At 51.0% G+C, this 26,753-nt stretch overlaps 1 protein-coding gene across 1 annotated transcript; it reads left to right on the top strand.

Annotated features, from left to right (window-relative positions):
• Window positions 1-24,713, top strand: RAMP3 (receptor activity modifying protein 3). The gene is made up of 3 exons (XM_058534763.1): window positions 1-157; window positions 16,986-17,118; window positions 22,436-24,713. The coding sequence occupies exons 1-3, from the start codon at window positions 97-99 to the stop codon at window positions 22,689-22,691; spliced, it is 450 nt and encodes a 149-aa protein (XP_058390746.1). The 5' UTR covers window positions 1-96; the 3' UTR covers window positions 22,692-24,713.
• The last annotated feature ends 2,040 nt before the right edge of the window (window positions 24,714-26,753 follow it).

Below are 26,753 nucleotides of genomic sequence, written 5' to 3' on the forward strand. Positions count from 1 at the left end.
TCTCCGTGGCCCCACCCCCGCCTGGGCTCCGTCCCCGGGCGCCCCCAGCGCACCCAGCCGGGATCCCGCCGAACAGCGCGCCCCAGGCGGCCAGCTATGGAGACGCGAGTGCTTTGGCGCCTGCAACTTCTCTCGCTGCTGCTGGTGCTGCTCTGGGGTAAGGGGACGCGGAGTCCTGCACCGGGGCGCCCAACCTCGTCAGGGGCCACGGGGACTCACGCGGCCCTCGCCTTCCCGCACCCACTCCTGGCTGTACCTCCTGCCCTGCACTGACCCTGGCGAGCCCGGTGCGCCTCGCTCCGGAGGGGCGAGGGGTGACCCGGGCGCCGACCCCAGGCTCCGCGGGAGGGTCTTCGACCTGCTCTCTCCCCGGAGGAGCTGACGGCGACGGGAAGGGAGGAGCGGGGTCTCTTGCGGGCGCTGCCTGGCCAGCGGGCTCGGGCCGCGCCTGCCTCTCCCAGCTGCGATGTCCCCGGCTTCCCTGCCCCCGGGCTGGGGACACCCTGCCAGCGCGACACTCCGAGCGGGCGGAGGTGGGGCAGGTCTGGCTCTCTCCTCCCCGTGAGGTAGTGAGCTACCAGTCCCGGGTCCCAGGGCTCGTGCGTGCGCACCACGCGCTGAGGTGTAGATGAGAGGAATCCAGAACCGGGTAGGGCTGGACCTTCCCTGCTGTGCTTGTCCTCCCGAGGACAGCCCTGTAGTGTGTGTATGTGAGTGTGTGTGCGCACAGGTGTGTGAGTGTGTGTGAGTTGTATGCACATGCGTGTGTGCATGTGTCTGGGGTGGCTGGCAGGAGGAGGCAGCGAGCAGCTCTCTGAGACTTCTCCTCCTAGACCTCTTCTCGAGCAAGAAAAGACAACTCCAGGGAAGACACATTGCTCACAAATTGGGAATGGATTGAATTAAAAGCTTGTTTTGAAAAATCTTACTAAAGAGAACATCCAAGAACAAGTAAGTGGGTGTGCGTGTTTGGGGAGGGCTCTGTGGGAGACTTGCTGAGGCTGGGAGTTGAGCCTGGCTGGCTCTGGGAGGGAAAGCTGGCCTGGGGGTCAGGGCGCTCAGGGTTGTGCTTGGGGGCTACCATCCCTGGGTCCTCTGGGATGCTCTCTTGCCCTTGCTGGCCCCAGTTTCCCTGGCTGTAAGATGCGAAGTTGGGCATGTGGGCAATATCTTTGTCAGCTTTGATGACTTGGAATTTGGTTATGGAGATGGGAAAAGGCTGGATCAGCCCATTGCTATCCCGAGCTCTGGGTTCCCCTTCTGTGGAGATGTCTAGGTGGAGAAAGCGGGGCTTTATTTCTTGGTCCAGAGTGGATGTTTGTGTGGCGTCCAGAAGTCAGGAGCGTGCTGATGTGGGATTTCAGCAAGCTTCAAATGCAGGGTCCCTGGGGTGGAGATTTTGGTCCTGTAATGGAAGGAGAAGCCTTTAATTTGTCCCGAGGGAGGCTGAGGCTTTCCTCACCTACCTCCAACGTGGAATTGAGAAGGACCAAAGGCAGACGCTGTGCAGAAATCTTTTGCATTAATAATCCTGGGCTCACATTGCAGTTCCGCAGGGCCACCTCGTCCTGTCTTGTTGGTCCCATTGCCCCCTCCCACAGAGCATAGGCTCAGGCTCCCCGGCTAGGGTTAGGCCAGGTTAGCCTCTCAGCAGACCCAGGCCAGTGCTGGCCCGTTCAGAGTGAAGGCCTCAGGAATTGGCTGCCGACTGAGTGAGGGAGATGCAGGGAGAGGCAAAACCTCCTCATGGTCACAGGCTGATTTGTCAGAGGTGGAACTGGGGCCGCATCAGCCTTGGAGGCTGCTGCATCTAGAAGGAGGGTCTCAGGGCTGCCGACTGTCTGTGTTCTGGATGCTGACACCCTGCCAACCCTGAGCTGCCTCTGGGCTGTGCAGAGAGGGGGGCCTGGCCACCCAAGGAGCAGGGCTAGCAGGGGGACTGGTTACTATTGACCACAGAGGCCCATCAAGGACTGGCTCCCCAGCAGGGAAGGTGCTGGCCTCGAGGGCTTCTTTGAAAATTCCAAACCCTAATTCAGAAGCAGTTGCCACTATGCAGGGCCCTGGGGTAGTGAGGTCCAGTAGAAGTCCACTCAGCCGGGCTCCACCTCTGTGCCCAGCTCTCGACTGGACCCTCGGGTCTGGGCACGAACCGTAGGCGCCTCCCTTTGCAAGTTCTTAACCTCAAGGTTGGAGGCACTTACTGGCCCCTAGCCTCAGTTTCCCCAATTGCAGTGTGGATGCAGGAATAGCAACATGTAAAGAACTGTTGTAATCGTCAGTTTGATTTTATCAGTTCAGTCTCCATAACCCTATGCTGGGCGTGGGAGTGTGGCGTGAAAGGCTGCACACTTAAACAAAGGGCTGTATGGGAAAACACCCTCCAGTGCCTAACACACGTCCTGCGGGCATGTGAATCTGCCAGCAACTAGGCTCCTGGGGCTTACTTACAGCACCCCCAGATAGAGTGCCTGTGTGTGTGTGTGTGTGTGTGTGTGTGTGTATGTGAACGTGGCACTGCCACTGTTTTTATCAGTAGTAAGAGTAATAACGCTGTCCTGATGCTGAGCCACCTCCTGTCACATTGGATTCTGTGGACTCAGGTGGGCCCAGGTGTGGCTGGATGTCAAATACCCCAGCAGCACAGTGACTGCAAGGAAGTGGCTGGCCAAGAGGTGGCTTGGAGGTCCTCTGACCCCACTCCTCATTTTATAGATATGGAAACTGAGGTCCAGAGTGGGGAGGGAACTGCCCAGACCACAGGGACTGGGGCAGAACCTTCTAGAAACCACAACCTCCGGAGGCTAGACTGGCCATGGCCCACTGCTGCAGAGCCTGGCGACTCTGCGGTCTGGTTGCTGCTCATTTCTGTCCAAGGAAGGTGAGAGCTGCTGTATTTCATTTCCAAATGACTGGCCATAAAAGACCTTTCTCTCGGAAATGCATCTGTTTGACTGTTTATCATCTCCCGGAGTCTGGAAGTCCCCGAGACAAAAGAAACACAGTCCTGCATTTTCTTTGTTTCCCTGATGGAACCAACTAAAATAGTTTTCTATTTTGATTTAATTCCTGAGACCTTACTAATACAGCCTTAGCTTGAGTGGCAGTAACGCACTTTCTTGGTGTTGTCAGAAATCTGTGTCTTTACCCCACTGTTATAATGCTGGGTAGGTTGTTGGGTTTTGCTGGGAGCCCCTTAAGCTGAGTGTGCATTGGAAAAGGTGCTGGAACGGGCCCCCCACTCCAGGGCACTTGTGGTTGGTCCGACAGGTGTGCCATGGTGCCTGCCTAGTGCAGGCCCAGGGTTGGCACTGTCTCTGGGCATCCTTACAGCATCCCGTGGTCCTTGATGGTACATCCTCAGCCAGCCCTGGAAAAATCCCTGCTGCACTGGGAAGGTGGAGATTCTGGGGCACATGGAGATTCTGGTCCAGGAGGAACGAGGAGGAAGGGAGAGGGAAAAGGGGGTTCACGGGGAGGGAGAAGAGGAGGAAGCACTTGGCTGGGTCTTAGTGATCTGACAGGTGGTGACTGGGCAGGCTGAAGGGGTCTAGGGGATCCAGGTCTAGGGCGTTCAGGTCCAGGAGGTCCAGGTCCAGGGGTCCAGGTGGTCTAGATAGGCCAGGTCCAGATGACCATGGCTGGGAGGCATGGCAGCAGCTAGCAGGGGGTGACAGTGTGGGACTTGCCTGGCTCATGCTCGTGTGGGTGGTGGTGCTGCTCAGGAGACCCGCATAGGATGCTAAGACCGTCCTGTCAAGGAATGACAAGGCCAGGCCCAGGGAGGGACACAAAGGGATGGACATGGAGAGTGCTAGGTGGACTTTCAGAGCCCGTTGGTGAGCTGCAGGGAAAGATGCCTTTGGAACAGGGTAGCAATGGGAGAAAGGAGCATCGGCTGCCTTCCTCATCATCTGTCTCCCTGCACCCCCGAGAGCCTGTGCTCCCAGAGTCATTGATGCCAGGCCTGCATGGCCTTGGACGCAGGGCTACCTGTCTGCCAGCAGGCTGGGCAGGTGCAGCTGGGCAGGGTGGTGGAGGGAGGATCACCTGCCCGGGGCACACCCCTGCTCATGCTGACTCCATGTTTGGCTGTGGGAAAGTTGTTTTTCCTCTGGGCCTTTACACTTTAAACTGAGGATGGGGGCAGAAGGCATGATACTTTTCCAGGGCTCCCCAGGATAGGTGCCGATCTGTACCCCAGACACGGTGCAGAGCCCAGCCTCCGATTTGCTCAGAAATGCCTGCTGGGAGAGAAAGAAGGGAATGGGGGTGGGGGGGCTCTTGCTGGGAGGGCCCACTGCAGGGAGGTAGGCCTGCGACAAGGCTGAGTGATCTGCATGCAAACTGAGATGGGAGTGGGGTGATGTGTAACTGGGAGCAGCTCTGGGGTCATGTGGCCTGGGTGTGGTCCCCTACCGCGTTACTGAGCAGGTGGATGCCCCTCCCTGGCCACAGTGGTCCTGTCTTTTAAGTCCCTGACCTGTCAGGCTGCCCTGGGGCTCGGTCTCACACAGGACAGGGCACTCAATGGACATTGGTCAGGACTGAAGTGGAAGGAAGTGGGGCAAGGAGCTGCCAGGCAGGGGTCAGGGTTCCATTTCCAATAGGGAAAGGGAGGCTGACTCCTGGTTTCGGCTCTTTCCTCCTCCGAGTGTGGTCACTGGGCCTTCATCACCTGGAGCTTGTCAGGGAGTAGCGTCTTGGTGCCCCAGGCCTGCATTGAACAAGATTTCCAAGTGACTTGTGTGCACATCATGTGGACAAGCGTTGCTTTCCAGCACTTTCTCTCAGTCTCTGCATCACATGGAATCACCCGGGGGTGGGGAGAGGGGGACGTGTTAAACAAATATGAATTCTGGGTCCCCACCCCGGAGACTCCCGTGCAATGGGCTCGGCAAGTGTGGTGTGCAGCCCAGTCGGCCCGTCATTCTACCTCACGTGGTTGGGCTGAGTCGGGGCTGGAATGGAGCCTTCTAGCTCCAGAGCTCCCTGGGTGGGTGAGACGGAGGGGTAGGCTCATGCACGGTGCTCCGCACCAGCCTCAGAGAGGAATGGCTTTGTTCTGCCTTCAAAAGGCTTTTATTACAATTATTGTTTCCTTCAAAGACTTCAGAGTTGAGAGCTATATTAAAATAGAACTGAATCAACAGCCTGGGGAGCGCAGAAGCCGGAGCTGCTGCAGCCTGGAAAGAGGGCTGTGGTGACGAGGGACAGTCTGATCTGTGGAGGAGGGTGGGCAGCCAGAGGGTCCTGGCAGAGCAGTGTGTGGGTGGGGCAACAGCCGGCTGTGGGCAGCAGTGGCTCGAGTAGGTGGTTGGGGCCACATAGTGACAAGTTGAAAGAGATTTCACAGGTGCATGACTACTAGTGAAAACACCCAGAATCAGAATCAGTCCTCTTTATTAACGGAGAGACAAAGGCCCAGAAAGGTGAAGGGGCCTGCCCAGAGCCACACAGCAAATCAGGGAGCTGGGCCAGGCATCTGGTGGCTGATGTGGTTAAACTTTGGAAGGATGTTGCCCTTCCTTCCTGCAGAGATAGCAAGGCTTCTCTTGAAAGGGTGTTGGCTTCTGTCTTGGCTGCTGCTTGCCTGGGATCCCATGATTCGAAATCTCTGAGGCCTAGTTTAGGCCCAGGGAGTGCTGAGGTTGAAAACTCAGCTCTGCCTGCTATTAGGCTTTCAATAAACTCAGAAGGCCTGTGCCCCTGCACCAGTCTGGCTCTGGGTCCACCTTCCAACATCAGTTTTTCCCATTTTCCCCCAACTGTACATGTCTACCCTGGCTCCACTGGTCTCCTGTCTGTACCCTGTACACCTCCACTGTTCAAGTTTTCTATAATCTTATTGATTTTTTGTCTATTGTTCTGTAAATTATTGACAGAGGAGTATTGGCTTCTCCAACTATAATTTTGCATCTGTCATTTTCTCCCTGCAGTGCTATCCATTTTTGCTTTGTGTATTATGATGCTCTGTTATCAGGTGCATACATGTTTAGCATTGCTATGTCCTCTTGATGAATTGAGCCCTTTATTGTTATGAAAAGACCCTCTTTATTTCTGGTAATATTCTTTGCTCTGAAATATACTTTGTCCAGTATTAATATACGGGACACCTTTCTTTTGATTAGTGGTAGCATGGTATATCTTTTCCCTTTTACTTTGAATCTATTTGAGTCTTTTTAAAGTAGGATTCTTCTAAGCAGCCTCTGATTGGGTCTTGCTTTTCGATCTCATCTAACAATCTTTGCTTCTTAATTGGGGTTCTTAGACCATTTACTTTCAATCTGATTATTAATTGATATGGTTAGGTTTAAATCTGTCATCATACCATCACTTTTTTTCCCCTTTCCTCTCGTTTTCTGCCTTCTTTTGGACTTAGTATTTTTTTCTTATTGTTCCATTTTAGCTGTGTCTTTTTTTTTGAGCTAATTGGCTGTAATTCCTCTTTTTTTTGGCTACTTTAGTGGTTGATTTAGGGTTTGTGGTATATATCTTTAACTTATCACAGTGTATCTTTAAGTGATATTATAACAATTCATGTGTAGCATAAGAACCTTCCATTTCTGACATTTATGCTATTTCTGTCATACATTTTACTTAAACTTAAGTTATAAATACATTATTATTTTTGTTATAAATACATTATTATTTTTGTTTTCACAGTTGGTTATCTTTTAAAGATATTTAGATATTGAGAAACAAATTTTATGTATTTACTCACATAGTTACAATTTCTAGTGCTCTTCATTCCTTTGTGAAGATCTGTATTTACTTCTGATATTATTTTCCTTCTCCCAGAAGGACATCCTTAAATATTACTTGAAGTTTGAGCGTACTAGTGATACTTTCTTTCAACTTTTGAATGTTTGAAAAAGTTTTTATTTTTTAATAAAGCTTTTTGAGATAAAATTCGCATACCACACATTCACTCAGTTAAAGTACACAGTTCAGTGTTCTTTAGTATATTCACAGAGTTTTGAAACTGTGGGGGAAGAGGGAGAATCCCCCTCTGCCCCTTCCCTTAAGGTTCTTATGGCTGGCCAAATAATTAACAAGACAGGTTAGCAGGAGAAAATAATACCAAGTTTAATAACATGTATCCATGGGAGAAACCAGGGACACTGCGTTTCTCAACACAATAGCAGAAATTCTTGTCTTAAATACCATGTTCAGCCAAGGACAAAGGAGGATGTTGGGGGTGGGGGAGTCAGTCACAGGAGACTACCGCTAAAGCACTGTAAACAAGAGTAAGGTTATTATGCAGATTTAAGGCCTCACCTTCCACATTGATAAGTTTCTAGAAATGAGGTCATCTCCCCTCTTCCCAGTACAGAGGGGGAGATACCTTTACAAATGGAGATTTCCCTTATAAATGTAAATGTTTGTCTGGCAACTCCTCACAGGGCCATCCAGAGAATGTGGCCAGAGAGACGGAACTTCTGATAAGATGCGCTTGTTGGTGCCTTTCCTATTGTAACATCTATTTTACATTATATTACAGCCATCAGATAGAAGATCTGTTCCAGGAGGGAGTTACTATGTCAAATTCCTGAGGCAGTTAGTGGGGGAGGTCAAATGTCTGTCAGAGAAAGCAATCAAGGTAAAGAGATATATTTCAGGGTGGCCAAATCTTGATCTCCCACACAACCATCACCACAATCAATTTGAGAACATTTTCATCACCCCAAAATAAATTCCCTACCCATTAGCAGTCATGCCCCATTCCCCCAGCCTCCTTTGCCTTAAGCAACCACTAGTCTGTGCTCTGCCTTTATAGTTTTGCCTATTCTGTAGATTTCATGTAAATGGAATCATACAATATGTGTTATTTTGTGACTGGTATCTTTCACTTAACATGTTGTTTACTGTAGCATGTATCAGTACTTCATTTTTTACTGAAAAACAATATTCTATTATAAGGATATACTACATTTTGTTTATTCATTTATAACTTGATGGACATTTGAGTTGCTTCCATCTTTGGCTATTATGGATAACGCTACTATGAATATCGTTGTACAAGTTTTTGTCTGAACATATGTGGTCTATATCTAGGAGTGGAATTGTGGGGTCATTTGGTAATTCTGTTTAACATTTTGAGAAACTGCAAAGCTATTTTCCAACGTGACTGCATCATTTTACATTCTCACCAGCAATGTATGAGGGTTCCAGTTTCTCCACATCCTCACCAACACTTCTAGTATTTGATGATAGCCATTCTGGTGGACGTGAAGTGATGTCTAATTGTGGTTTTGACTTGCATTTCCCTGATGGCTAATGATGTTAATTACTTCTCATGTGCTTATTGGCCATTTGTGTATATCTTTGGAGAAATATCTATTCAGATCCTTTGCCTATTTTTAAATGGGTTATTTCTCTCTTTTTATGGAGTTGTAAAAGTTCTTTTTAATCTAGATGCAAGTCTTTTATCAGAAGTATGATTTTTGTACATTTTCTCCAATTCTGGGGATTGTCTTTTCACTCTCTTGATGGTATCTTTTGAAGCACAAAAGTTTAGAAAATTTGATGCAGTCCAATTTGTGTATTTTTTCTTTTGTTGCTAGTATTTTTTTCTAAGAGTTTGATAGTTCAGCTCCTACATTTAGATCTACTATACATTTTGCGTTAATTTTTGTTTATAGTGTGAGGAAGGGGTCTAACTATTCTCTTGTGTGTGTATATCCAGTTGTTCCATTACCATCTGTTGAAAACACTGTTCTTTTCCTAGTGAATTATCTTGGTGCACTTGTAGAAAATAATTTTATTCTAAATACAAAGGTTTATTCTTGAACTCTCAGCTTTATTCCATTGATCTACGTGTCTACCTTTTTAACAGTGCCACACTGTCTTAATTGCTGCAGCTTTATTGTAAGTTGTGAAATTATAGTGTGTGAGTCCCACAAATTTGTTCTTTTTTTTCAGATTGTTTTGGCTATTTTGGAGCATTTCTATATAAATTTTAGGGCCAGCATATCAGTTACTGCAAGGGGCCAACTGTGATTTTGGTAGGGATCGAGCTGAATCTGTAGATCACTTTAGGTAGCATTGACATCTTAACAATATTAAATGTTCCCATGCATGAACATGGGATGTCTTTCCATTTATTTAGATCCTCTTTAATTTCCTTATATAATTTTCTTTTAGTTTTTAGAGTACAAGTTTTACACTGTTGGGTCAAATTTATTACTGAGAATTTTATTCTTTTTGATTGTATTATAATTGGAATTGTCTTCATAATATTTTTACATTACTCATTGCTGGTATATAAAAATGCAACTTATTTTTTTGTGTTGATTTTGTATCTGAAACTTTTCTAAATTTGTTTATTATCTCTAATAGTTTTTTTGGTAGATTCCTTAGGGTTTTCTACGTATAAGATAATGTTATCTGTAAATAGAGATAGTTTACTTCTTCCTTTCCAATTTGGATACCTTTTATTTCTTTTTCTTGCCTGATTTCTCTGGATCGAACTTCTAGTACTAAGCTGAATAGAAGTGGTAAAAGCAGGCATCATTGTCTTTTTCCTGATCTTAGGCAAAAATCTTTCAGTCTTTCACTATTGAGTATATTGTTAGCTGTGGGTTTATCATAAAAGTCCTTATCATGCTTAGGAAATTTCATTCTTTTTCTATTTTATTGAGTGTTTTTTAATCATGAAAGGGCATTGGATTTTGTCAGATGCTTTTTCTGCATCAACTGAGATGATATTCTGGTTTCCCCTCTTTATTCTATTGATGTAGTGTATTACATTGATTGATTTTTGTATGTTGAACCACTTGGACAAATCCCACTTGGTTATGGTGTATAATCCTTTTTATTTGTTGCTGAATTCAGTTTGCTAGTATTTATTCAAGATTTTTGCATCTCTGTTCATTAGAGATATCGCTGTGTAGTTTTCTTTCCCTGTGATTTCTTTGTCTGGTTTTGGTATCAGGGTTTCGTACCAGTGTGATAATGGCCTCATAGAATGAATTGGAAAGTGGGAAGTGTTGCCTACTCTTCTATTTTCTGGAAGAGTTTGTGAGTTATTTCTATTAATTCTTCTTTAAATGTGTGTAGGATTCACCAGTGAAACCATCTGGGCCTGGGACTGTCTTTGTGGGAAGTTTTAAAATTGCTGATTCAATATCTTTACTTATTATATGTCTATTTAGATTTTCTGTTTCTTCGTGAGTCAGTTTTAGTAGTTTGTATCTTTAATAGTTTCCTAGGGCTGTCATAACAAAGAACCACAAACTGGGAAGCTTAAAATGACAGAAATTTATTCTGTCACTGATCTGGAATGAAGTCCAAAATCAAAGTGTTTGCAGTGCTGTGTACCTTTTCTGACCTCTTCCTAGTTTCTGGTGGTCCCAGGCATTCTTTGACTATGGCACTGTAATTCTAGCCTCTGCCTCCATCTTCACATGGTCATATTCTCCCTGTGTATATTCAATTGTCTTCCCTCTGTGTGTGTCTGTATGTGTCCAAATTTCCTCTTTTATAAGGACACAAGTCATATTGGATTAGGGCCCATCCTAATGACCTCATTGTAACTTGATTACCTCTGTAAAGAAACTATCTCCAAATGAGGTTATACTCTGGAGTACACACTTTTCGGGGGACACAATTCAACCCTTAATAAGTGTCTTACTAGGAATTTGTCCATTTCATCTACATGACCTAATTGGTTGGCATAAAGTTGTTTGTAGTATTCACTTATAATCTTGCTTTTTTATTTCTGTAAGGTCAGTGGTGATGTCCCCTCTTTCATTCCTGATTTAGTAATGTGAATCTTCTTTTTTTTTTTCCTAGTCAGGTTAGCTAAGTGTTTGTCAATTCTTGTTTATCTTTTAAAAGATCTAACCTTTGGATTTGTTGATTTTCGCTATTATTTTTCTACTCTCTATTTCATTAATTTCTCCTCCAATCTTTATTTTTTACTTCCTTCTGTTCTATTTAGGCTTAGTTTGCTCTTCTTTTTCCAGTGTCTTAAGGTGGAAGATGAGCTAACTGATTTGAGATCTTCTTTTTTGATATAGGTGTTCACACTATAAATTTTTCTCTAAGCACTGCTTTAGCTGCGTCACTTAGGTTTTGGTATGTTGTGTCTTCGTTTTCCTTCATCTCAAAGTATTATCTAATTGCCCCTGTGAAATCTTCTTTGGCCCATTGGTTATTTAGGAATGTATTGTTCGTTTTTACATACCTGTGAATTTCCCAAAATTCTTTCTGTTTTTGATTTCTTATTTTATTCTCTTGTGGCCAGAGGACATGCTTAAAGGATTTAAATCCTTTTAAATCCACTAAGACTTTAAAAAAAAGTCTCATGTCCTTTTTGTTTTTTTTGTTCCTCTTTTGCTGCTTTTTCCTTAAGTGAGTATCTTGTAGTGGAACATTTTAATTCCTTTAATGATTTTTTTTCACTGTGTTTTCTGATTTCTTTTATTAGTGGTTGCTCTACAGCTTTCTGTGTACATTTACCTATCAGAATCTTCTTCAGGTTTATGCTAACATAACTGCTGTGAGATACAGACATGTTATTCCAGTGTATCTCTATTCCTCCCTCCTCTTTTTGTGCCATCATTGTTATACATATTACATCTATATGTTTGTACATGTTACAAACCCAACAACACATTGTTAAAATTATTACTTTATACCATTTTATGTTTTTAAAATAAGCTGACAAAAGAAAGGAGAGCAAGTATATATTTATAGTGTTTGTTAGAGTAACCTTCTTATTTTCTGTTTCTGGTTGTCTTCATTCATCTTGTGTATTGAAGTTATAACCTCACTTCAGTACATCTTCCCTCCCACCCATCTCTTTTGTGCTGTTATTGTAAAGAAAGTATTACATTTACATGTGTTGGTGTAGTACCAACCATGCTATCATTTACATATTGTTTTATAAAATACTTTTAAAATCAGTTAAGAAAAGAAATGAAGGGGCCGGCCCCGTGGCTTAGCAGTTAAGTGCGTGCGCTCCGCTACTGGTGGCCCGGGTTCGGATCCTGGGTGTGCACCGACGCACCGCTTCTCCGGCCATGCTGAGGCCACGTCCCACATACAGCAACTAGAAGGATGTGCAACTATGACATACAACTATCTACTGGGGCTTTGGGGGACAAAAAAAAGGAGGAGGATTGGCAATAGATGTTATCTTAGAGCCGGCCTTCCTCAGCAAAAAGAGGAGGATTAGCATGGATGTTACTTCAGGGCTGATCTTCCTCACAGAAAAAAAAAAAAAGAAAAGAAATGAGAAGAAGTTTGTCTTCAATCTGTGTTTCATAATTGCATAAGTGCCCTGACTGGTGCTCTGTTTTTTTCATGTGCATTCAAATTACTGTCTGGTGTCACTTCCTATCAACCCAAAGAACTCCCTTTACTATTTCTTGTAAGGTTGGTCTGCTAGCAATGGTATTGCTTTGTTTATCTGGGAATATATTTATTTCACCTTCATTTTTGAAAGATAATTTTGCTGGATAGAAGATTGTTGATTGACGATAGTTTTTTCCAGCACTTCGAGTATATCATCCCACTCCTTCTGGCCTCCATTGTTTCTTATGAGAAGTCAGCTCTCAATCACATTGGGGTCTCCTCATATGAATCTTTTTTCTCTTGCTGTTTTCAAGGTTTTTTTTGGTCTTTCAACATTTTTAGGATGGTGCATGTCGGTGTGGGTCTCTTTCTGTTTATCCTTCTTGGGTTTATAGAGCTTCTTGGAGGTGTAGATTAAAGTTTTTCATCAAATTAGGGGTGTTTTCAGCCATTATTATTATTTTTTGGTTATTTTTTCTGCTCCTTTTCCTCTCTCCTCTCTTTCTGGTACTCTCATTACATGTACGTTGGCACATTTAATGATGTCCTACACATTTCTGAGGTTCTGTTGTTAATTTTTCTTTATTCTTTTTTTCCTTCTGTTCTTCCTATCACATAATCTCTATTGATATATCTTCAAGCTTGCTGATTTTTTCTTCTGCCAACTCAAATCTACTTTTGGGTTCCTCTAGTGAATTTTTAATTTCAATTATTGTACTTTTCAATTCCAGAATTTCCATTTGGTTCTTTTTTTAATAATTTGTATCTGTTTATTGATGTTCTTTATTTGATTAGACATTGTCATCATACCTTCCTTTACCTCTTTAAATGTGGTTTCTCTTGGTTTTTGAACATATTTATGTTAAGTACTCTGAAGTTGTTTACTGTGAAGGCCATCATTTGGACCTCCTCAAAGGCAGCTTTTGTCCCCTTATATGGGTCACACTTTCCTGTTTCTTTCCATGTCTCATAATTTTTTTTTGTTGAAACTGGACATTTTAGATAAAATATTGTAGAAACCCTGGGCACTGGTTCTCCGTGGTGCTTGTCATTGTATTGTTTGTTTGTTTGTTTGTTAAGTGTCTAAATCTGTAAGTCTGTGTTTCTCCCACAATGTGAAGTTTATGAGATCCTGGCTCAGATTTTTTTCCCTTAAAAAAAAGTCTTTTAGTTTGACTCCTAGGTTGGCACACACCACTTCGTGGTTAAAGGTTGTGCTCCACTCTCCCCTTGGCCAGTTAGATGTCACCCGTTATAGTTAGTTATATGTATAGTTTGGAGACTGATTTCATAGTTCAGGGACTTTACCGTTTTGCTCCAAGTTTTGCCAGGGACTGGTAGCTTGGAAGTTCCCTCTTCAGCCACTCGAGGGGCACAACCTTGGGCATATGCACAGTCTCACAGGCCTGGGATAATTGTCACTTTATTTTTGTGCCAGGCTTCCTAGGATTCTGCCCTGGATCAGAGTAGACCTGGCTCAGTCAGTGCTCATGCACAGGTTGTGCTGAAGCGCCCAGAGCTAGGCAGCCTTCCCCCCTTTGCTGGTGGAGCTGAGTTTGGCATGGGGAGTGCTTCCGCGTCTTCCTCATGCCCTGCTCTGAGTGCTTCTGAGTGGATGCAGGCTGGTGTCTGCACACAGCCCTCAGGACCCCCAGGGACAAATGTGACCCCAAGAGGGATCTTCTTGGTTGTCTCTTTTCCTGGCTCTCTCTGTCCAACCTCTGCTTGGTCTATCCTGCTCTGTTCCAAGTAAAGCCAGTCTCCTCTGCCAGAGCTGTGGAGATATTTGTTTGTCCTGATGGCCCACCTCTCCACTGGCAGGAACCCTGTGCCACTGTAGTGGACCTGGGGGTGGGACAGTGGCCTACTTCCAGCAGAGTGACCCCCCACCCTATGAGTGGGCTCTGTCGGATTGTAATTCCTGGTGTTCTTGGCTTGCTTCTCCCAGCGTGGAGCCTCTGCCCTATCAGTGAGCTGGGGTGGGGTGATCAGGGCCCCAGAATTCTTGGTCTGAGGTAGAGGATCCACCTGGAAGTGGGGCTGGGTAGGGAAAGGAGCCCCACTTCTCCTGCCTCCCCAGTTGTGGAGCTCCTGCAACTCAGAGCTTGGGGAATGAGAAATTCTGAAGGCCTGTCCCTCCAGGTGAAATGTGGCCCTAGACTGGGAGCTGGGGCAGAGAGGACCACCCCCTCTTGAGGTTGCATCCACCTGGAGTAGCGCTCCATGACTGGAGGTGGGGGGATGGCAGCAGGTCGTGGCTCAAATGTCACAGACTGTCACTGTTCTTATGAGATGGAGTAGATTTTCTTGAATAATGGTGTCTATTTGATGTTCCCTTTGGGACGAGCTCCTCTCACTGCCATTCCAGAAGGTCTTTCTGTTGAGGTTATACTTAGTTGGTTTTTGGCTGTGAGCTGCTCTTCTTCCTTGGAAAGTTGATTATGGCAGTTTCCTGAGGGCTGCAATGGTGGTGCCATGTGGGGACCTTCAGGGAGGCCCATGCTGCAGCCACAGAAATGAGCACCTGGTTGTTCTGTGGAGAGAGGCAAGTGCCCCCAGGGCTCAGACAGAGGGGCTGTGGCCCAGAGTGGGACAGAGCCTGTCTCCAGGGTGGAATCAGGCTTTGTGGGCTTTCAGACAAGCCAGCCTGCAGGTGTGCTGATGGAACAGGTGAACATGAGGGTGAGGGGCATTCCAAGTGCAAGAAACCATGGAGGGCGATCGGAGGCTGGAAAGTGGCTGTTCTGGGAGAGACAGGACACTGGCCTTGACCTACAGTAACAACACCATGATTATGGGAGCCTCTGTGGGCACATGACTAATTCTAGTCAGCACAACCCCCTTGTGAGGCCTGGCCTGTTTCCCCTATTTTTCAGATCAAGCTGGAAACTGAGGTCCAGCCGGTGAACAATGAAGCTTGGGTATGAGCCCAGGTGTGCCCAGTTCTGGGGCTTGGGCCTTGCTCCTGTTTGCGTCCCTGTGGTTTCTTTTATATCCCAGCACCATCTGCCAGGACACACATGGCAGAGCAGGGTACACATACACACACATAGACATTGATGCACACATACATATCATGTATAATGCACACATACACACATCAGGACAGACACAGCAGGGCAGGGTACACATACACACACATAGACATTGATGCACACATACATATCATGTATAATGCACACATACACACATCAGGACAGACACGACAGGGCAGTGTACACATGCACACACATAGACATTGATGTACACATACATATCATGTATAATGCACACATACACACATCAGGACAGACACTACAGGGTAGCGTACACATACACACACATAGACATTGATGCACACATACATATCATGTATAATGCACACATACACACATCAGGACAGACACTACAGGGTAGCGTACACATACACACACATAGACATTGATGTACACATACATATCATGTATAATGCACACATACACACATCAGGACAGACACAGCAGGGCAGGGTGCAAATGCACACACATAGACATTGATGCACACATACATATCACGTATAACACACACATACACACATCAGGACAGACACAGCAGGGCAGGGTGCACGTACACACACATAGACATTGATGCACACATACATATCACGTATAACACACACATACACGCATCAGGACAGACACAGCAGGGCAGTACACACATACACAAACATAGCTATGCATACACTCATACATACACACATACACCACGATATACATGGCAGGGCAGATACACACATACACATCACAAACAGACACATCCACACACATAGATGTACATACTCACATAACACACACGTGCACACATACACATAGACGTGCATACACACATACACATACACCAGGACACATAGCAGGACAGTCACAGAAGGGCTTTCTCTTGATTATATGACGGGAGCCAAAGCCAAGGGTCAAGGGAGGGGTTTACCAGCTGGTGGTCATGACCGGAAATCAGGTGTCCAGGGAGGGTGGGTGGACAGGTCCTGAGGGACAGACAGGTGGGCGTTCCTGGTGGTGGAGCAGACAGGTTGTTGGTGGCAGAGGTCAGGAGGGGTGATGGGAAATCCTGGGGAAGGGGCCCCACCAGACCCCAAGAGCGTCCAAAGGACTGGCCCCCATTGCTAGAACACGGGTCCCTACAGTACCTCAGCCTCAGACTTCCTGGAGTCTGAGGGGCAGCTTTGACAGGGCAGGTGGTCCTCACCACCACAGGGCCTCTGCTGCTGCCCCTGAGGCCTTGGACTGTCACCAGACTCAGAAACTTCTTAGGACACACTGCAGGCACCCTCAGCCCTTGAGTAGCAGTGGAGCCTCTGCCCTGATTGCCCAGGACCCCTCTGCCTCCCCCACCCACATTGCAGCCTGTCTGCCCTCGCCCCCCCCACCCCCAGGGACACGTGTCTCCCTGCCCACTGCCCTCGCCTTGCCTTCTTCCTTGCACATCCCACTGGGAGGCCATGGCCCCTCTGGGTCCTGTCTCAGTGGGACACTCCCATGTGGGTCTCCCTTTCTGCGTTGGCGTCAACCTCCCAGGTCACACGGAGGCCAGGATGAGGGAGGAAGACCCCAGCTGCCTGTAGGGGAACGTCAGCAGGAGGGCCTTCAAGGGTCATGCCTGTAAACCAAGCCTTCCCAGCAGTGGAGTGCTCATGGCTGTCCCCTCTCCAGGGGGGTGTGCCCCAGTGGACGGCTGCAACGAGACTCGCATGCTGGAGATGCTGCCCCGGTGTGAGAAGGCCTTCGCAGACATGATGCACAAGGTGGACGCCTGGAAGTGGTGCAACCTGTCAGAGTTCATTGTGTGAGTGCCACTGCTCAGGCACTGGGCCTGCCCACCTATGCCCTGCCCACAGCCTGCCCACAACCTGCCCACGCCCTGCTCGTGCCCTGCCCACACCTTGCCCACCCCCTGCCCACACCCTTCCCTCAGTGTCTGTGCTCCCCATGCTCTGAAGCTGCTTTCTAGCCTATATCCCCCCATCCCCCTCACTGAATAGTCTAGCAATTCCGTACTGAATGCCCCAGGCTGTCTGCCCTCCTCTGAGTGTGGTTGTTTCTCTGGGAAGCCCCTGATACCCACTCCCCTTATTGAATGGGGTTGGTGCCCTGCCCTGGGGTGCCTGTCTTTCTTCACGGTCCCATGCTGGGTGGAAATTGTCATTTTGGGGTCTTTCTTACAGCACCATCAAAGACTGGGTCTGTGGTCAGGGCCAGTGGACCCCAGAGAAAGTGAATTCCACTGGTTTCTACCTGGTGCTGGGAATGCCTCACTGTAGAGGGCTTCATGTTCTAGAAGCTTCTAAGGTTTTTATCTCCTGTGATCACACTTTGCATCAAGCCTCGATATGTCCTTTTGCCTCCTTGGAAATCACTGATGGGCTGCGCCACCTTCCCCCCACCTCCTGTCTCACCCTGGTGCTCTGCTGGTGGGTCCCATGCACCGTGCCTGCCTGGAGTCCCCATCCTCCCAGGAAGCCCTGGGCCTGCTCAGCCACTTCAGCCCTTTCCCCTCTGAGTCCCTGTGCTCTCTGTCCCCAGTGGCCGTCCTAGAGCTTTGTATGCCCATTTCCCCAGTGGACAGTGGCTCCTTGGGGGCAGAGTCCATGTCCACAGCCCCTGTGTGTACCTGGCATGTAGTCGGTGTGGGGGAACCATTTGCTGAACCAAATGGAACATAATTCCTGCGTCTGCTAGGAATGGGTGCTGGGGGGTCAGGCTTGACTAGGCTCCTTCTTGTCCTCAGTGAGCTGTGAGGAAGCTTCTGGAGAAGGGGGCCCGACCCCATGCCCAGAGTGGACACACAGGGGTGGGGGCCAGGGAGGATGAGGTGGGAGCTTCCTGTCCTCTGTCATCCGCTAAAGTCTTGGTGAGGAGATTGAACAGACACGCGGCCCCAGGGCCGGAGGACAGGAGTGGGAGGCCAGGAGGGGCGTCTGGGAGTCGGAGAGCAGGTGGGCACTGACCTCACACACCTGGGGAAAGGGCAGCCAGGAGCAGCCGATTTATACCGCACAGGCCTCCAAGACCTGGGCTGGAAGAAAGGGCACCTGGGGAGCCGTCTGAGAAGCAGCTGGGGTCCGGGGCCCCTTTGAAGCCCAGCCCGACACTGAGGTTTGCTGCTGAAACTGAGGGTTGGGGCCTCACCACCCACGTGAGTGTGGGCCCCGTACCCCAGAGTGGAGATGTGGAGAAAGCAGTTGGTGCCTGCTTGCTCCTTCCACTGGCTCCAGGAGGGTGGTCTTCAGGGTGGGGGCCTGAGCCGTCCTTCCTAAGGAAATGAGGTGTGGCTATGGGCTCCCTGCAGAGGGCCCAGCAGATGCCCGGGAAGCTCTGGGACAGGCCTTTCCCCCAGGCCCTGAGCGTCCACCAGCCGTGATTCCCTCCCAGCCATGAACATCCAAGAAGGGACATCTGAGTAAGGGCTCTGACACGAGGGCCAAGACAGAGTCAGGCAACCCGAGACCGTGTAGCAGGAGGGAAACCCCGAACGTCATCATCAGTACTTTAGAGAGGCAGGTGCTCACCCGTGGAGGAGGAGATGAAGCTCCAGAACCAAGGAAGAACCCTCAGAAGTGAGGCAATGAGACGCGAAACAGGAGTCGGGAGATGAATGCTGAGGAGATCTCCCAGGAAGCAGAAAGACAGAGAGCTGGGAGCAGGAGGAGGGCAGAGCCAGACAACAGGTCTGACACCCAGGTGGCAGGAGTTCTAGTGGGACGAGGGAGGTGGAGGGGGAAATTCAGGGACATTTCGTGGGCGGGGGCGAGAATTTGCAGACTGAGAGGGCTCACTGGTGCCTGGCATGGGCTGGGAAGTAGCCGAGCTGTGAAAGCGAAGAGAAATGTGTCTACATGTCCAGAGAAACAAAAGTGGGCTCTACACAGGAGATGATGAACTGGGGCCTTGGGTGTCCCCACAGCAGCCCTGGAAACCAGGACATGGGGAGGACTTCAGAATCCTAGATTGCTCTTTCCTGCCATCTCCACCTTTTGTTTCCTGGGCACCCTTTCTTAGGGAGCAGTGCTGGCTGTGCTCAAGGCGAGGGAGAAAACCACGGAAAAGGACAACATGAGACACACAGCCAAAGCGGGAGGGGGAAGGCGTCCCTGGGGCAGCGAGCACCAGGGGTGGAAGGCAGCCTGTCCCCAAAGCAGTTGGGGAGCGGCAATCGATGTTCTGGGCGCCTGATGCTTTCTGAGGTTGTAGCTCTTGTCCCCGCCTTGCGGCCAGCTGGGGTTAAGGGCTGGCTGCCAGCGGGATTTCCAAATGCAGCGCTGCATCGCCTGGGAGCAATTGCAAGTGGAGGGACTAGAAGGAAGGCGAGGGGCCCATGACCACCCCTGTCGAGTTGGAAAAGCTTTTTCCTGGTGGGAGAGGGAGTCCGATGGGGGAGATTTGTATGTCTTCCAGGCTCTGTGCCTCCCTCTCCCATCTGGGCTGCGGCTGCATCTTTAAGCCTGTGTGCAGCAACCCAGGAGCTGCAGGGAGAGTGGTCTTGGAGCCAGACCGAAGTGGCGGCGTGGGGAGGCCTGGGCGACCAGGGATGTTTGGGAAGAACAGACCCTGCTGTGACCCTGGTTCTGTGATGCCATGCAGACAGCAGCTTCCTTGTGAAGAACACCTTGGTTTTGTCTCCAGCCTGAGTCAGTGCTGGGGAGTTAACAGGTGGGGGCTGTGTGTGGAAACATGTGCATTCCTGCCTTGTCTACCTCCTAGCCCCGGGAATGGCAGGATGCCAGATGTGCGAGTCAGCCTGCAGCTCCTGTCAGGTGCCCAACCTTCGATGACTTTCATCCTAAAAACATTTGTTATTATAATACGGAGCCAGTTCCCAGCATTCTTGAGAAGCACCAGGCATGGGCATTTTGCGTGTCGTCCCTATGAGTCCATCCACATAGGCGGGTGCTGTGCTCAGCTCTGCCCACTCCTAGCAGTCGGGGGGCTCGCCCTGAGACCTCACTGAGCGCCTACCATGTGCTAGGCACTTGCCAGGGGTGCACACACACCACCTCACTTCGTCCTCTTAGCCACCTTATTGGATGAGTATTATGAACCCCATTTACAGGTGGAGAAACTGAGGCTCAGGGAGGCTAAGTAACGTGGCTAAAGTCAGGAAGATGGTCAGTGCCAAGCTGGGGTTGGAGGAAGCCTTTCAGGTCAGCCCTAAGCTATGCCGTGCTGCCTTTTGTGTGTGTGGGTCACATGGGTCACATGCCACTCGCTGGCCCCCGAGGGCTTGCTGTCTGCAGCCGGGCTTCCCCGGCCCCCTCTGCCTGGCCTCAGCCCCATGAGCCCTGGTGTGCGTCACGGTGGCATTCTTGGGAACGCTGGGAGGCCTTGGGAGATATGGAGTGGGAGCACCGGGCTCTCATCAAACTCCCAGGATGGGAGCTCCCTGGGGTGAAGGCTTTGGCGGGGTGTCAGGTTAGACGGTTCCTGGGTAGCAGGTCATTGAGTCCAGGGCCCTGTGGGAGGGGTGGGTCTGAGGAGGTGGTGGGTTTGCCTATGGACCTGGCTGGTGAGGTGCCCTGGGATGTGACATGTCCCAGGGGCCGCATCACAGCTCTGGACTCAGGTACCAGGCTGTTCCCTTTGCTTCCGGCTCTCTTCTGCTTTGTGTGGGCTCTTCCTTGCCACGTTACCTGACAGGGGCAGGGGGGAACACGTGTGTGCCTGACCTGCATCCCAGCATCTGGACTGGGAAGCTGCTTGGCACTGCCAGGAGGGGTGGGCCGCAAGAGGGCCATCCCAGGTAGACTGAGTGGATGAGCGGCCCTGTTTCCCAGCTGGTGTCCTGGCATAGACGGCATTCTGTGCAGGAAGCTCCTTGCAGGAAGCAGTTCCTTCCTGTTGATGGCTCAGGCCAGGCTGCTCTTCCAGGGACAGCACTGGAGGGAGGAGGTGGGCTGCAGAGCCACCGGCCGGCCTCACCCCAGGCCCCTGTTCCCAGGGGGAGCGGAGGCAGGAGCCCCTCCCCTTCCTGCACCTGTCCTTCATGCAGCACTCGGCCGGGTGTGGGGAAGCACGGGCAGTGGACGGGCCTGGTGCACCTTGGCAGGTGTCGTCCAGTCCTCCCCTCCGAGCATCTTGGACAGTGACTGCCAGCCTAAGCCACCCCCTCCAGAGACCGCTCATCGCATCCTGGGCCTGCCTGCTGTTGGGCTGAACTTGGGTCCTGGTAGCTGTCTGTTGGTCACTTTTGAGGAGCGCCCAGAGCCCTCCTGCTGGACAGACGTAGTACCTCTGGGTGGTGTTCTGAGTGCCCTTCCCAGGTTTGACTGACACGGACAGAGAGACCCTGGAGGAGGGGCGCTTGCAAGTGTCCTGTCCAGCGGGGGCCGGGGCTGGGCTCACAGGGGACCCCTCCACCACCTGGTCAGTGAGGGTAGGCTGACTTGACTGGGAGGCAGCTGGCCCTTGGCCTCAGAGAGACCTCCTCCCCTGGGGCCCAGAGAGGGGCCCTAGATGACAAGGGTCTTGCAGGTCCCAGCGGCCGTGACCCCACACCCCCCTTGGCCTTGGAGAAGCCAGGCCTGATGTGTCCTCCAGGCACAAGTGCTGAGAGCCTGGGGGCTGGGCCCAGACCCGGGCGCTGGGGGCTCACGGCCTCACAGGAAGCCTGTCACGGGTGTGGATGACCCAGGTGTGGGCATGAGGTATAGATGGGGAGCTCATGGTCTTAGAGTTTCCTTGCTGGGCTCAGTTTCCTATTCCTTAAGATGGGAGTGCCAGGGGTTGGGCTCGATGATACCAGGATCTGTGCAGAGGTCATTGTCTGCTGGGGCAGGGGCACGGGAGGAATTGAGGATTCGTGATGAGGGGTCCTGCAAAGTGGGGTAGAACATGGTTGTGTGCGTTGGGGAGGCGGCTCAGGTGCAGGTGACAGTGGGGCTGAGACCCAGAGGTAGGAAGTGCTAGGGTACAGGGGACAGGGTCATCACGCCCGGAGACCCTCAGGGCAAGGAGGCCAGAGGATGGACCCCTGCCCAGCAGGCCCCATGGGGGTCACGGCAGGAGGGTGCACTCTTCCCACGTGGGAGAGAGCAGGTGGCCAAGCAGGACTGGGCCCCCTCCCCCTGCCCTCAGGGGGCTGGGCAGTCACGGCTCTGCCTTTGCAGGTACTACGACAGCTTCACCAACTGCACCGAGGAGGAGAGCACAAAGGTGGGCTGCTACTGGCCCAACCCGCTGGCCCAAGGCCTCATCACTGGCATCCACAGGCAGTTCTTCTCCAACTGCACGGTGGACAGGCCCCACTGGCAGGATCCCCCGGACGAGGTTCTCATCCCGCTCATCGCTGTGCCCATCCTGTTGACTGTCGCCATGGCTGGCCTGGTGGTGTGGCGCAGCAAACGCACTGACCAGCTACTGTGAGGGCCTGGCTAGGCGGAGAGAGAAGACAGGTCCTGGGGGCCGGGAGAGCCTGTGGACACGGCTTTGGCCACCGCCACTCGGCCATCAGTTCTGGGCAGACGCCACCGACCCGTGCTGCTCACCCAAGCTCTTCGCTCTTCCTTGGGCTGGTGGAAGAAAATGTCCCGAGGCTGGAGCTTACGTGCTGGGCACAAGTCACTGCTGCTGGGCCTGTGCTGCCAGGCTGGGCTGAGGCTGTGGGGGTTTCTAGGCCATTCTTTAGCAGAGAGTCCCTCCTGGCCCCAGCCCAGGCCTGGCCCTGACCCCACCTTTTGCCCTGACCCCACCTTTTGCCCTGACCCCACCTCCCAACCTGACCCTACCGCCCACCCTAGCCCCACTTCTGGCCTGGTCAGCCCACTCCCACCTGAGCTGGGGGTGGGGGAAGACAGGGATGAGGGCATTTGTGGGTCCCTGCTGTGCAGTCCCTGAGACCTCCTGGCCGACCGAGTCCTCCATGCACATCCCTGGATGAGAGAAGCTGGGAGACTGAGGGTTGGGCTGTGCACAGCCTGCAGATCTGCTATCTGTGTCTACAACCAGGGGCTGGAGTGAGAGTGGGCCAGAGCTCCTCTGGGGGCGCGGGGTGCCCAGCATGAGGCCGGCTGTGCGGTGGGTACAGGCCTCCTTCCTAACCAGCCTCCCTGTGAGCAAGGTGCCCTTCTGGTGGGGTCCTGTGTGCTCACATGCTGGCTGAGCTCTGTCTACGCCGTCTGTGCTTTCTCAGAGTAAAGAGTAATGCAACTTCTGCAGTTTCCTGTTTTATTTCAGGGTGTTCAGAGAGACTGCAGTCTCTTGGGACTGGCAAGTCCCTCATACCCATTTTATAGATAGGGAGTGACTGAGGCCCCAGCATCCCAGAATGTCAGAGCTCCGAGTGGCTCAGAGAGCTTCACGCCAGGAGAATGTGGGCGGGTGGGAGGGGGACCTGTCCATCCAGCTCTCAGATGTTCTCCCCCCGAGGATATCCTCGCCCACCCACTCCCGGTAGTGTCCTCACCTGCCCCCCGCTGTAGTGTCCTCACCTACGTCCCGCTGTAGTGTCCTCACTGCTCCTCGCGGTAGTGTCCTCACCCACCCCCTCCCCATAGTGTCCTCGCCCACCCCCTCCTGGTAGTGTCCTCACTGCCCCCCACTGTAGTGTCCCTTGGGTAAAGTCTCTTTGTTGGAGCCACATAGTGTGAGCTGTTTCCCTGTGGGACGCCGGGTGGCATGGGAACTTTGCTATTTGGGACTGGTGCACCTGCACGGTTCCTGACCCCCAGTGTGCAACTGTCAGAGGGACCATCTGGGTGGCTCTGTTGGCCCGTGGGTGGTGCCCATCCTGCCTCTGAGGTCCTGCCTCACCTGGACACCCCCTCCTGGCCACCTTCAGAAGCGATGCCCCTTCCCTTGGACACCTCTGGCTGCTAGAACGTTCCTTTGTGCTTATTGACCTGGAATTTTTCTCCCTGGGACTCCCCCCTTCCCACCTTAGTTCTGCCTCCTGGAGTTGCATGGGACATCTCTGTTCCCCCTTCTGCTTATTCACGTTATTTTCCCTCAGATGTTGGCCAGAAGCTCCTGATGCAGGGACCTGATGCCACCTTGGGGGCGGCTTGGGGTCTGGTGCTGCCTTTTTCTGTGAAATTGCTGAGGCCTGTGAGACCCTGCTCCTGCATGAGGTCCCCCCCACCCATGCTTTTCTGGTGCAGATTCTCCTTCAGCAGAGCAGGAAATGGGGAGGCTTTGTTGTTTCTGAGGCCTGTGGCTCTCTGCAATGCTCAAGATACAGTGTAATATACAGCATGGAAGGTCATCAATAATATTGTAATAACCTTGTATGGTGATGCATGGTTACCAGACTTGTCCTGGTGATCTTTTCCTTATATATATAAATGTCAAATCACTATGTTGTACACCTGAAACTAATATAATATTGTATGTCAAGTATATTTCAATAATAATAATAATAATAATAATAAAAGATACAGTGTAATTCCATCTGAGTTCCTAAAGAAAGCCAATTCAGAGCCGACTGGAGACCATAGGAGAGGTGGGGAGAGGAGCCTGAGGCTAAGCCACAGGAATGCAAGGTCGGCTGCCTGTGCTTCCCTCCTTGGCCCTGAGCCCAGAAGGCACTGAGGCAGCTGATCTTGTCCACCTGCCCAGCCAGAGCTCACAGGGCTCTGCGGCCCAAGAGGACGCTGCTGCCTTGAAGTTCTCCATCTGTCTAACTGATCTGACTCAGTTAAAGCCAGAAATATCATCCCCCTCCCCAGTGCCTAGGAGAGATGCCCTCCTGTGTCAGCCTCACTCATAGTGCCAGGGCCAGGCGGTGCACCTGGACGGTTTGGGGCAGCCTGCCTCCCAGGGTGCCTGCGGTGGGCTCAGGCTGCCCATCTGCCCACAGGTGTGGGCTGTCCCAGAGCAGCATGCCTGGAGAAAAGCCCACCTGGTGTGGACAGAGCTGCCCCACGTGGCAGTCACTGCCCACCGATAAGGTCAAAGGTCCAGGCTGCCCAACCTTGGGGCCCAGTACAAGCAGGACTCAATTCTGCATGTCACAAGTGATGGATGCTGCCGGGAACCCATGTGCAGGGGTCCACCTCATCTGGTTCTGCTCCCAGCCCAAACGAGTCCCCTGAAAGGAGCTTGCCCCTTTCCACAGTAGCCCCACAGTGGCAGAGGCAGAGGTGGCTGATGGGCTCGCGGCTGCAGCGGGCAGCAATCCCATAGAAGGGGAGGACGGGGCTCCTCTCCTTCACCCGCGGTATGTTGGGTCACTCCCCCAGGGGCAAGGGAGGAAAGGGCTGAGATGCCTGAGTGTCACAAGAAGCTATTCTTTCCCCATGTTGTCCTGACCCCAGGGGTGGAGACCGCACAGTTTGCCATCCCTGCCTCTTCCCAGACTCGGCGTCCTCACTACCAATGCCTGGTCCTGTCTGCCTTTCTCACGCCCCACTCCTTCCTCCCCTCCCTTCTGCTCCCCATGCTTAGTCAGTGTCTTTCTAAAGCGCAGATCAGGTCAGGTTGCTGCCCTGCTGCGGTGCTCTTGGCTCTCAGCAGAATGACTGAGCCCTCAGCTCTGACTTCACACATGCACACACGCGCACACTCTCACCTTGACCCTCCCCGGTCACGCAGACCCTCCCCAGCCCACCCCTTGCCCACTTACCCCAACATGTCCCAGCTACACAGGGGCCATGGATTCGTGACAGCACCAGCTCCTCCAATTCCAGGCCTACACGCACCAGCCCATCCTGATGCCGGGAACCCCTGCCCTCTCCAAGCTCTGCCTGGACACTGAGGACACTGAGACCTTCAGGTCTCAGCCAAGACACTCCTTCCTCTGGGGGCTGCCTGAGCCCTGGATCGGGGTGAGACCCCTTTCCCCGCTCGCAGGGCATCCACACAGGGCCCTACACGGCCCTCTCCTCTCCCACACCTGGTGTGCAGGTCTTCTCTGCCTGGGAGTCAGTTGTCAGTAGGCCTTGTCATTTTTGGGAATAACTGTGTGTGTGAGTATCTGCGAGTGTATGTGAGCCAAGGTGAGAGTGTGTGAGTGTGTGATTGTGTATGTGTGTGTGAAGTCAGGAAATATGCATGTGATTTTAGGATGGTTGTTATTCTGAGCTGAGTGTGTCCCGCAAATTCACCTGTTGAAGCGCTAACCCCCAGGACCTCAAAATGTGTCTCTCTTTGCAGATTGACCTTTAAAGAGGTGAATAAGGTTAAATGAGGTTGTATGGCTGGACCCTAATCCCGCATGACTGATGTCTTTGTAAGGGGAGATGAGGACACAGACACGCACAGAGGGAAGACCATGTGAGGACATAGGGAGGTGATGGCCGTGTACAGCCAAGGAGAGAGGCCTCCGGAGAAACCAGCCCTGCCCATACCTTGGTCTTAGACTTCCAGCCTCCAGAGCTGTGAAGGAATACGTTTCTATTATGTAAGCCGCCCAGTCTGTGGCACTTTGTGGTGGCACCTGACCTGTCCCTTTTCACGTTGGTGACCGTTAGGAGCGCTGGACAAGCCAGG

This window comes from Diceros bicornis, chromosome 41 (assembly GCF_020826845.1).
Source record: "Diceros bicornis minor isolate mBicDic1 chromosome 41, mDicBic1.mat.cur, whole genome shotgun sequence".
NCBI classification, from domain to species: Eukaryota; Metazoa; Chordata; class Mammalia; order Perissodactyla; family Rhinocerotidae; genus Diceros; species Diceros bicornis.

What these genes read in the sequence shown, in the direction of transcription:
- RAMP3 (XM_058534763.1), top strand. Translation starts at nt 97, where the DNA reads ATGGAGACGCGAGTGCTTTGGCGCCTGCAACTTCTCTCGCTGCTGCTG. An exon ending in GCTGCTGGTGCTGCTCTGGG is followed by an intron (nt 158 to 16,985) that starts GTAAGGGGACGC and finishes TCCCCTCTCCAG; the next exon opens with GGGGGTGTGCCCCAGTGGAC. An exon ending in AACCTGTCAGAGTTCATTGT is followed by an intron (nt 17,119 to 22,435) that starts GTGAGTGCCACT and finishes CTGCCTTTGCAG; the next exon opens with GTACTACGACAGCTTCACCA.